Genomic DNA, 12,793 nt, shown 5'->3' with positions numbered 1-12,793 from the left:
ATTTGGCATCCAACATCTGTTGAAGGAAAGCTAGTTTGATATGATGGGCCTAGATGACAAATGAATCTTTTTCTAACTGCTCTTTGTATTCCTAAGCACTTTGCTATATCACTTTTTATTGACAGGATAAATGTTAGATATGTTATAATGTCTGATAGACATTAAGGTAACTGGCTTGTTGCATGCTTCCATCTCTCTACCATGATTGAATAAAGGAGTGGCACTTAATATTTTTTCAATATAATAGATCCTTCATTGAAAAAAAAGATTATTAAGAAAAGTAAATCCAATGCTTCAGCTATCTCACTAGCCCCATCTTTGGAGATCTTGCCATGAAGTTCATCAAGACATCTTCTGACAATTTGCGTGCTTTCATATCCCTCATGTTTGGAATTTTTCTGTATTCTTGTCTGAGTCTCTGTCATCTCGCCCAATTTCCAGCATTTTCTGGGAGGTTACTTGTAACTGCTTCACCAAAAAAAAAATCTTAGAGTCTTAAAATGTAATTATAGAAAGAAATATCTGTTTTGAAATAATTGAAACAACACATTTATAATAGGTAAACATTTTCAATGAGGGCCCAGTCTTGTATTGAAACTGCAGTGTGCCAACTTCTGGCATAAAAGATGTGCCAACTGAGATATAATTTAAGCTCATTTCAGTGGTGCAGCAACTCAGTTTACCATTAAGCAATCAATAATACTATTACTCCATGCAACTGTTTTGTTGACCTGTATATTCCCTTTAGTATATTTGACCTACTAAATTGGAAACCGCCATCACAGGTAACAAATATTCTATTATTGGATGCTTACACTGTTCAATTTTGTGTATATGTGATGTTCTGAATGTCTTATAGCATTTTAAATCAATTGATCAGATTTCTGATTCTGGATCATTTTCGATATTTTAGCTTTAATCCTTGACAATTTTTGTTTTATTTCAAATTAACACAGATATGTTTATTTTTCTTCTCAGGGTTACCCAGTGTTACCTTACTTAATACTGGTCTTAAAACAATTTCTTCTTCAGAGGGATTTGAATGAAGTCTTTACTGGAGGAATTAGTTCTTACAGCCTGATTTTAATGGCTATTAGTTTCCTACAGGTAAACATTTCTTAAGTTTAAGATGAAGGCTAAATTTTGTTGACAAATGTTAATTGTACAACTTGGAGCCAGAGGGGTTTATTTGTATGGCAACACATTTATGTGTTGTGTTCATATTTTGTCAAATGTTCAAGTCCTGGATGTACAGTACTGTGCAAATGTCTTAGGCACATATACAGTACCTTTAAAAAGTATTGTCCCCACACCCCCGGAAGTTTTCATGTTTTATTGTTTTACCACGTTGAATTTCAGTGGATTTAAGTTGGCTTTTTAGACACTGATCATCAGAAAAGGACTCTTTCATGTCAAAGTGAGAACAGGTCCCTACAAAGTGATCTAAATTAATTACAAATACAAAGCACAAAATAATTGATTACTTAAGTCTTCACCTCTTTTAGTATGACACACCAAATCATCATCAGTGCAACCAATTGGTTTCAGAAGTCACGTAATTAGTTAAATAGAGATCCATTTTTTGATACCTGTGGGCAGTCAAGGTGTTTCAATTGATTGTAGTAAAAATACACCTGCATCTGGAGGATCCAACTGCTGGTAAAAACTACACCATGAAGATAAAAGAAAACTCCAATCAACTCCACAAAAAAGTTACTGAAAGGCATAAGTCAGGAGATGGATACAAGAAAATTTCCAAGTCACTGAATATCCCTTGGTGTATAGTTAGTCAGTCATCAAGAAATGGAAAGAATATGACACAGTGTAAATTTGCCTAGAGCAGGCTAGCCTCAAAAACTGAGTACCGTGCAAGAAGAGGACTAGTGAGGGAAGCTACCAAGAGAGCTATCACAACTCTGGAGATGTTATAAGCTTCAGTGGCTGAGATCGAAGAGACAATTGTTAGGTGTTTCTCCAGTTGCAGCTGTATGGGTGAGTGTCAAAGAGAAAGCCATTGGGGGAGAAAACCTCGCATGAAATCTCGGCTAGAGTTTGCCAGAAGGCATGTGGGGCAACCGAAGTCAGCTGGAAGAAGGTTCCATGGTCTGATGAAACAAAAATTGGCTTTCTGACCATCAGACTAAACACTATGTTTGGCATAAGCCAAGCACTGCACATTATCAAAAACACACCATCCCTACCATGAAGCATGGTGGTGGCTGCATCATGTTGTAGGGATGCTTCACTGCAGCAGGCTCTGGAAGGCTTGTGAAGGTGGAAGGTAAAATGAATGCAGCAAAGTACAGGGAACTCCTGGAGGAAAACCTGGTGCAGTCAATTCTCTGGATTCTTTCAAGAAAGAGTTAGATAGAGCTCTTAAAGGGTACTGATTGTGGATGATCAGCCATGATCACAGTGAATGGTGGTGCTGGCTCGAAGGGCTGAATGGCCTACTCCTTCACCTATTGTCAGCAACAAAACTCACTTGGGAGAAGAGTTGTTTTCCAGCAAGATAATGACCCCAAAGCATAAAGCCAAACTTCATAGGAATGGCTTAAAACCAACAAAGTTGAAGTCCTAGAGTGGCTAAGTCAGAGTCCAGGCTTCAATCCAATTGAGAATTTGCGGCTGGACTTCAAAAGCACTGTTCACTCATGATCCCCATGCAGTCTGACAGAGCTTAAGCAGTTTTGTAAAGAAGAATGGGGAAAAATTGCAGTGTCCAGATGTGCAAAGCTGATAGACCTATTCACACAGACTCAAGGCTGTAATTGCTGCCAACGATGCATCTACTAAATACTGACTTGAAGGGGCTGAGTAAATTATGTAATCAATTATTTTGTGTTTAATAATTGTAATAATTTTAGATCAATCTGTAGAAATTTGTTTTCACTTTGAAACCAGTTTTTTTTCCTGTTGATCAGTGGTAAAAATGCCAAATTACATCCACTATCATTTAATGTTGTAAAGCAGTAAAACATGAAAATTTCCAGGGTTGGGGGTTGAATACTACTTATAGGCGCTGTATATAGTTAGGGTGCCTTTGCACAGTACTGTATTTGTCAACGTGGAGCAGAAAGTGTTTGTAAATCTGGCTGGAGCAAAGGATGTTGGGAATGGTGATCACCACAGGAAGGGTGTGGGACATATGGCAGAGGAGGAGTGCCAACAGTGGAGGGTGGCATGGGTGCAGATACACTTCACTCTGAGACTTCAGGCAAGGCTATTTGTTTCCAAACAATTGGTTTATTAATTGTTATAGAACATCACTCTGGTGCTTCCCATTCCCACCCCTCTCCTTTCCGCTTTTCCCAACAGTGATTTCCCTCTTCCTACCTCCTTCCCACTCTGTCCACAATAGAGACCCATATCCGAATCAGGTTTATCATCACCCAAATATGTCATGTTTTTTTTGTGCGGCAGTAGTGCAATGCATACATAACACTACAACAGTACTGAGCAAAAGTCGTAGGCACCCTAGCTATGTACAGTGCCTATAGAAAGTATTCATCCCTCTTGGAAGTTTTCATGTTTTATAGTTTTACAACATTGAATCGCAGTGGATTTAATTTGGCTTTTTTGACACTAATCAACAGAAAAGTCACTTTTGTGTTAAAGTGAAAACTAATTTATACAAATTGGTCTAAATTTATTACAATTATTACAATTTATTACAAAATTGCATAATTACTCATTCCCTTTGTCAATATTTAGTATTTAGTTTGCACCTTTGGCAGCAATTACAGCCTTGAGTCTGTGTCGATAGGCCTGTATCAGATTTGCACATCTGGATACTGCAATTTTTCCCTATTCTTCTTTACAACACTGCTCAAACTCTGTCAGATTGAGTGAACTAGACTTTTGAATTGGCCACTCCAGCACATTAACTTTGTTGCTTTTAAGCCACTAGTGTGTAATTTGGCTTTATACTTGGGGGTCATTGTCTTGCTGGAAAATAAATCTTCTCCCAAGTCGCAGTTCTCTTGCAGACCGCATCAGATTTTCCTCCAGGGTTTTCCTGTATTTTGCTGCATTCATTTTACCCTCTACCTTCACAAGCTTTCCAGGGCCTGCTGCAATGAAGCATCCCCACAGCATGATACAGCCACCACCATGCTTCACAGTAGGGATGGTGTGTTTACACCAAGCATAGCATTGACTCTGATAGCCAAAAACTCAATTTTGGTTTCATCAGACCATAGGACCTTCTTCCAGCTAACTCGGTCTCCCACGTGCCTTCTTGCAAAGTAGCCGCGATTTCAAGTGAGTTTTTTTTTAAACAGTGGCTTTCTTTTTGCCACTCTCCCATCTCAGTCACTAAAGCCAGCAACTCCTGCAAAGTTGTCATTGACCTCTTGTTGGCCTCCCACACTAGTCCCCTTGCATGGTCACTCAGTTTTTGAGGACGGCTTGCTTAGGCAGATTAACAGCTGTGCCATATTCTTTCCATTTCTCGATGATTGACATAACTGTACTCCAAAGGATATACAGTGACCTGGAAATTTTCTTCTATCCATCTCCTGACTTGTGCTTTTTAAGAACCTTTTCGTGGAGTTGCTTGGAGTGTACTTTTGTTTTCATGGTGCAGTCTTTGCCAGGGTACTGACTTGCTAGCAGTTCCAGATACACATGTATTTTTACTACATTCAATTGAAACACCTTGACTGCACACAGTGATCTCCATTCAACTAATTGTGACTTCTAAAACCAATTGGCTTCACTACTGATGATTTGGTGTGTCATATTAAAGGCGGGGGAATACTTATGCAATCAATTAATTTGTATATTACTGTTTTCACTTTGACACAAGCGAGTCTTTCTCTGTTGATCAGTGTCAAACCAAAGCCAAATTAAATCCACTGTGATTCAGTGTTGTAAAACAATAAACAAACTTAAAGGGAGGTAAATACACCTGATATATAAGCACTGTGTGTGCCTAAGACTTTGGCATTGATGGGGTTTCTCTTCTCAGATGAGGTTCAGATTATCTTCAGTGCACAAGTTTAGTGCAAAGAGGATGTTCATTATAATTAGGGAGGTAAGGGGGTAGCTTATTGCAAATTTACAGATTTTTAATTAACCTTGTTAAGTTTTTAAATTTAGTCTTGATGTGAAAACCCACCTGCTGTTTAAAACAAAGAAAAGCTGGGAAGGAGGTTGTAAACAGCTGTGAAAGGTTTGAAGGGTTTCAAGACAAGGGTCGTCTCAGAACACCGGATGCCATGCTTCCGTCCAAACTGTTTCATTGGCATTTAAGATGTCTTTCGGCCAGCAGAGTAGGCATTCCGATCGGTTATGTGCAAATATGGTTACACCATAGTTGGTCACTCAGCTAGATTTATTGGCTGGCAATATCTGGTCCTGCATTCTTCATGTTTTAAAATACTCAGCTATGAAAGCTGGTGGGTTTGCCACTTTGGAAAGGTGGATACTTTCAAGCTGATCTCTGAATCTTGAATATTTCAGTTACATCCAAGGATTGATGCCAGAAGGCCTACTGTAAATCTCGGAGTTCTTCTGGTGGAATTCTTTGAACTGTACGGGAGACATTTTAATTACTTGAAAACTGGTATTAGAATAAGAAGTGGAGGTGCGTACGTTGCCAAAGATGAAATCATGAAGAACATGACCAATGGGTACAGACCATCCATGTTATGTATTGAAGATCCTCTGGTTCCAGGTAATTCAAAGTGATTAAGAATGCATTTTGCTTGAGTGCCTTGCATCTTTAACCAGGTAACTGGCTTGGAGCAATGCAAGATAATTTCGTCATTGTATTATAAATGAAAAAACAGCAGATGTTAGAAATATGGTATAAAAGCAGGAAATATTGGAAAATTTCAACAGGTCAGGCAACATCTGTGAGAAAAGAACTGACTAGCATTGCAAGTCAGAGACCTTTCAAACAGTTGAGTCTTCAACCTGAAGTGTTATCACTATTTCTCTTGACGCAGATGCTTCTTGACCTGTTGAAAGCTCCCAACATTTTCTACTCTTATTAAATTAATATAATGTCTTGCTCTTAGAGCAATCCTTCAGAAAACAAGTTAATGTTTTTGTGGTTCTGAGGTGACTGAAGCCATTGTGGAAATGCAAATGATTCCACCAATGGGGCATGTAGTGCCTGATGGAGCGTGAGGGTGGGTAGTTTGTGGTATGCCTCTCACACCACTTACACAACTTTCTCTGTCTTTTTGATAATTGGACTGAAGTTCTTAATATCGCAGATGAGTAGTCAAACCAAGAATTCTCAAGAGACTGAGGAGATATTGAACTTTTAAGAGGATTTTGACAGGACTTTTGATCCTTTCCTCATCTTGTTATGAACCTCCGTGAAGTGGCAGTTTTGATACCAGGGGTAAACAGTATGGCCTTGACCAGTGGAGCGCTTATTGAGTATCTCATTACCTATCTAAGGGAAGAAGATATACCAAGTACCTCAGAGGCTGTAAATGTGACAGCAGTGCTATTATGAAGAAAGCACAGCTGTGCCTCGACTTCCTTATGAGTTTGTGAAGATTCAGCATGTCATGTAAAACTTCTGTAGATGTGTGGTGGAGAGGTATATTGATTGTTTATATCATGGCCTGATGTGGAACCACCAGTGCTCCTGAATGGAAAAGCCTACAAAAAGTGGTAATGGTCCAGTTCATCATGGGTAAAGTCCTCTCCACCATTGTGCACTGAAACACGGAGTGCAGTCGCAGCAATGCAGCAACACGATCAAGGACTCCCACCATCCAGGCCATACTCTGCTGCTGCCATCAGAAGGAAGATGCAAGAATCTCAGGGCACCCGCCATCAGGTTCAGCAACAGTTATTACCCCTTCACCATCAGGTTCCTGAACCAGAGGGGATAACTAAACTGAACTGAACTTCACTCACCCCCATCTCTGAACTGTTCCCACAACCTATAGACTCACCTTTAAGGACTCTTTGTCTCACATTCTCTATATTTACTGCTCATTTATTTAGCTTCTATCTACACTGTTTGTTGCATTTGCATGTTGGTTGTCTGTCTGTCTTGTAGGTTTCAGTCCTTCAGTGATTCTATGGTTTTTCTTGTATTTACTGTGAATGCCTGCAAGAAAATGAATCTCAGGGGTTGTATATGGTGTATATATGCTGTATGTACTCTGAGAAGCCTACCTTCTCCTTTGAGAAGAGGAAATCTAGCTGAGAAGTGCAAATGAAGAAGTTAAGGCAGGGATCTTGTGTATGACGGCAGCTGAAGAGCTGTTTCCTGAATCATTGAGTGGATTCTGCCATTCAGAGTCATGATGGATACCAACGTGCAACAACTCAGCGGTAGGGCACCAACTGATGTACAGTACATGTTTAAATCAATAGAACCTTAAGGATCATCTGCCCCTCAATCAGCTATGCACAAAAAAACATTGCTTTTAGTTCCTTCATGAAAACGTGCAAACCAAACCTATAAATATGCAAATGAAGGAAATCTTGGTGCAGGCTGTGTCACTGCCAAATACAGGGGAGCTCTTTTGCATAATATACATTTTATGCATTGGATGATTGCCTGATCAATTAAAATGTTCTAAAATAGCTGTTGCACTTATTTTGCTTTCTTCAAGAAATTATTTAGTGGAATTAATTACATTGCCTCAAAATGAACGTATCAAAGTATAAGCCGCTCTTTGATATTGATTCCTTTGGGCGATGTCCATCCTTGGATGCAGGAATATTTTTTAGTTGCAATGGAAGTTGTGCATTTTTGTGGCGGTACTCTCATCATGACCTAAAGGGTGTGAAATAAATCTTGAATTTAACCATAAGACACAGGAGCAGAATTAAGCCATTCAATCCATCGAGTCTGCTCCGCCATTCCATCATGGCTGATTCCGGATTCCACTGAACCCCATACACCTGCCTTCTCGCCATATCCTTTGATGCCCTGACTGGTCAGAAAACGATCAACTTCCGTCTTAAATATACCCACAGACTTGACCTCCACAGTAGTCTGTGGCAGAGTATTCCACAGATTCACTGCTCTCCAGCTAAAAAAAAAGGTCGCCCCCTCAATTTTAAGGTTGTTCCCTCTAGTTCGGGATACCCCCACCATAGGAAATATTCTGTCCACATGCACCCTATCTAGTCCTTTCAACATACAGTAGGATTCAGTGAGATCCCCCTATATTCTTCTAAATTCCAGTGAGTACAGGCCCAAAGCTGCCAAACACTCATCATATCTTAACCTCTTCATTCCTGGAATCATCCTCATGAACCCCCTCTGGACTCTCCAATGACAGCATATCCTTTCTGAGATATTGGCCTGAAAACTGCTGACAGTGCTCCATGTGTGTCCTGACTAGTGTCTTATAAAGCATTATCACCTTGCTTTTGTATTCTATTCCTTTTGAAATAAATGTCAACATTGCATTTGCCTCCTTTATACTGGCTTAACTTGTAAATTAACCTTCTGGGAGTCTTGCACGAGGACTGCTAAGTCTCTCTGCATCTCTGATGTTTGAACCTTCCTCCCATTTAGATAATAGGCCACACTATTACCAAAATGCTTTTTCATACATTTCCCAACACTGTATTCCATCTGCCACTTTTTTGCCTGTTCTTCCAATTTGTCCAAATGCTGCTGCAATCGCATTGCTTCCTCAGCACTACCTACGCCTCCACCCATTTTCGTATCATTGCAAACTTTGCCACAAAGCAATCAATTCCATTATCTAAATCATTGACAAACAATGTGAAAAGCAACAGTCCCAATACTGAACCCTGAGGAACACCACTAGTCACCGGCAGCCAACCAGAAAAGTACACTTTTATTTCCACTCGCTGCCTCCTGCTTGTCAGCTGTTCTGCGATTCAAGCCAGTATCATAGGATTTTATCTTGTTAAGCAGCCTTGTGTGGCACCTTATCAATCGCCTTCTGAAAATCCAAGTAGGTGACATCTACTGCCTCTCCTTTGTCCACTCTGCTTGTTACTTCCTTGAAGAACTAACAGATTTGTCAGGCAAGATTTCCCTTTACAAGAAACTATGCTAACTTTGGCTTCTTTTATCATTAGTCTCCAAGTACCCTGAAACCTTATCCGTAATAATAGACTCCAACATTTTCTCAACCATTGAGGTTAGACTAAGTGGCCTATAATTTCCTTTCTTTTGCCTTCTTCCCTTGGAGTGGAATGACATTTATAATCTTCCAGTCCTCTGGGACCATGCCAGAATCAGGTGATTCTTGAAAGATCATGACCAATGCATCCATTGTCTCTTCAGCAACCTCTCTCAGCACTCTGGGATGTAGTTCATCTGGTCCAGGTGACTTATCCACCTTAAGACCTTTCAGTTTGCCTAGCACTTTTTCCTTTGTAATAGCGATGGCACTCACTCTTGCTTCCTGACACTCATGGACCTCTGGCACACTACTAGTCTCTTCCACAGTGAAGAATAGATGAAAAGTAGCCATTAAGTTCATCTGCCATTTCTTTGTCCCCTATTACTACGACACCAGTATCATTTCTAGTTGTTCAATATCAACTCTCACCTCCATTTTATTCTTTATATAACTGAAAAAACTTTTGGTATCCTGCTTTATATTATTGGCTAGTTTGCCCTCCTATTTAATATTTTGGCTTGTATTTTTTTTAGTTGCCTTTTGTTGGATTTTAAAGGCTTCCCAAATTGTCCAACTTCCCACTCACTTTTGCTACTTTATTTGTTCTTTCCTTGGCCTTCATGCAGTTCTTAACTTCCTTTGTCAGCCACGATTGCCTTCTCCTGCCATTTGAGAATTTCTTCCTCTGTGGGACATAACTATCCTGCGCCTTGTGGACTATTCTCAGAAACTTCTGCCATCTCTGCTCTGCTGTCATCCCCAGCAGTATTCTCCTCCAATCCACCTGGACAATCTCCTCCTTCATACCTCTGTAATTCCCTTTATTCCATTGCAATACTGACATGTGACTTGTGTTTCTCCCTCTCAATTGCCGTATGAATTCAATCATATCATTATTATTATTGTTGTCTCCTAAGGGTTCCTTTATGTTAAACTCCTTAGTAATATCTGGGTTATTAGACAATACCCAATCTAAGATGGCCTTTTCCCGGAGTAGACTCAAGCATAAGCTGCTCTAAAAAGCCATCTTGTAGGCATTCAACAAATTCCCCCTCTTGCAATCCGAAACCAACCTGATTTTTCCCAATCCCCTTGAATTTTGAAGTCCCCCATTACAATTGTCATTAGCCTTATTGCATGCCTTTTCCAGCTCCCAATCTCAACCCCACATCTTGGCTACAATTTGAAAGCTTATATGATTCACATAATGGTTTTTTTTTTCACCCTTGCTATTTCTTAACTCCACCCACAAAGATTCAACATTATCTGACCTTATGTCACCTTTTTCTAAAGATGTAATTCCATCTCTTGCCACTAGAGCCACACCACTGCCTATGCCTAATCTGGGCAGTTGTTTATTTTGCAAAAATACCAATACTGGTTAATTGGGTCATTGGTTAATCAGGGCAGTCGCTTATTTGGGATGACTCCAGGAGAACAAAAGCTATCAAGAAAATAGCTATGATTCCCTTCATTTATTGGGGACACTATGCCACTTAATTGGGAACAGGGGACTTGAACAGTTTATAACTAGTGTTGGTAATGTGCTTCGAGCAAACAGTTTTTAACTAGTGAGATTGTGTGTGTTTGTGTTCAGAAAGCACCAATTTTTGTCATAGATAGTTGGCAAGAAATAAGTAGTGAGACAACTCAGAACTGTTACTCACTGAAGTTCCAAGCACTGGAGATTCCACAAATGGCTGAGAGTGAAAATTAAATGTTTTTACTACTTTAGGAACTTTGAAGGTATCGGCAATCATCTTGAATGTTACAATGAAAATGAAGGTTTGGAGGATGCCGCTGTCAAAAAAAAAGAGTTTTGAAGGCAGTCCAATATCTATACTATATGTCTGCATTGATTTTGTTCAATTACATTCAATGAAAATAACATGGCAGTGTGATGAATTCCTCCAATAACTATTTGGAACTAATTCAGTTTTATAGTACTGCAGTAGTATTGGTAGTGTTCTATTTTGTTTTGTATTCCATTTAAATATATAATTTCTTCCTCAGTTAAACGGTAGTTTGTCTTTTTTTTTTAATACCTTTTTAGCTATTTCCATGAAACTAGCTGATTGTGACAGCTGCTTAATTGGGCCCAAATGTACTGGTTAATCTGAATACGCTACACTTACAAAACCTTTGCAATGGCTGTTTAAGACTGTAATGATTATTCAGAATTTAAATTATGTTTGAACTCTGTATGATCACAATTTTTTTTCAATAATGGTTCATGTTCAGCACTCAAAGCTATTGATGAATAATTTTGAATTTTGCTACCTCCTGGTAGGAAATGATGTAGGGAGGAGTTCATATGGAGCCATGCAAGTCAAGCAGGTCTTCGATTATGCGTACATTGTCCTAAGTCACGCCGTGTCACCACTGGCAAGATCTTACCCAAACAAAGATTCTGAGAGGTATTGGTTTATTATTGTCAAATGTATCATATTGTATTCATTTAATTTCTTGCATCCAAGGGAGTAAGAATCTTTGTTGCGTCTCCATTGCAATATACAAGCAATATAAGCAACAATGTGGGAGGATATTGCCTAAGCGCTAAGATTGTATACATAATTGTTTTGTATACATGCATGTACAGTCAGATACACAATCAGATATGCAATCAGATCAATGTAATGGCCTGGTGAAAAGCTGTCCCGGATCCTGTTGGTCCTGGCCTTAATGCTGCGGTACCCTTTGCCATATGGTAGCAGCTGAAACAGTTTGTGGTTGGGGTGGCTGGAATCAATGATGATCGTCTGGGTGCTTTTTAAACACCTGCTGTAAATGTCCTTAATAGAGGAAAGTTCACATCCACAGATGTGCTGGACTGTCCGCACCACTCTCTCCAATGCCCTGTGATTGACGGTAGTACAGTTCCCATACCAGGCAATGACACAGACAGGCAGGATGCTCTCAATGGTGCCCCTGTAGAAAGTCTGAGGGTTTGGGGACTCATGCTGAGCTACTTATGCTGAGGCGCTGTTGTGCTTTTTTTCCCCACCACGTAGCAGGTATGTACAGTCCAAATGAAATCCTTGGTGATGTGTACTCCGAGGAACTTGAAACTACTCGCCCTCTCGACTACAGTCCCATTGATATCAATAGGGGCTAGACTGTTTCCGTTGCTCCCATAATCCACAATCAGCCTTTTTTTGACATTGAGGGAAAGGTTTTTTTTTTTGGCATCACTGTGCTAGGACACTGACTTCTCTGTAGGCTGTCTCATGATTGTTGGAAATGAGGCCTATCAGTATTGCGTCATCTGCAAATTTGATCAGATTGGAGCTGTGCTTGGCAACACAGTTATGGGTGTAAAGGGAGTAGAGGAGGAGCTTCAGGATAAAGCCCTGGGGTGTTCCAATGTTGAGGGGCAGAGGTGAGGGAGCTCAACCTTACCACCTGCCAGCGATCTGACAGGAAGTCCAGGATCCAGCAGCACAACGCAGGGTACAGGCGAAGGTCTCTGAGTTTCTTGTTGAGACTGGGGGGTATTATGGTATTGAATGCTGAACTGTAGTCCAAGAACAGCATCCTAACACAAGTATCCCTCTTTTCCAGGTGAGTGAGGATGGTGTGTAGAGCTATGGCTATGGCATCGTCTGTGGATTGGTTGTGTTGGTAGCTGAATTGTAGGGGGTTCAGTGTAGGTGGTAGCATGCTGCACATGTAGTTCCTGAACAGCCTCTCAAAACATTTGCTCG

General features: G+C 40.1%; 1 protein-coding gene across 3 annotated transcripts in view; it reads left to right on the top strand.

Annotated features, from left to right (window-relative positions):
• The window catches only part of tent4a (terminal nucleotidyltransferase 4A), a 39,188-nt gene that overhangs the window by 6,894 nt on the left and 19,501 nt on the right, over positions 1-12,793 (top strand). For all 3 annotated transcript variants that reach the window (XM_072283268.1, XM_072283267.1, XM_072283266.1), the window contains exons 5-7: positions 979-1,107; positions 5,467-5,680; positions 11,380-11,506. In XM_072283268.1, coding sequence (XP_072139369.1) covers positions 979-1,107; positions 5,467-5,680; positions 11,380-11,506 — 470 coding nt within the window. The remainder of the gene's footprint in view (positions 1-978; positions 1,108-5,466; positions 5,681-11,379; positions 11,507-12,793) is intronic.

Source organism: Mobula birostris, chromosome 19 (assembly GCF_030028105.1).
Source record: "Mobula birostris isolate sMobBir1 chromosome 19, sMobBir1.hap1, whole genome shotgun sequence".
In the NCBI taxonomy this organism is placed as follows: Eukaryota; Metazoa; Chordata; class Chondrichthyes; order Myliobatiformes; family Myliobatidae; genus Mobula; species Mobula birostris.
Note: the sequence above shows the minus strand (reverse complement) of the source record. Positions and strands in the feature narration are given on the sequence as shown.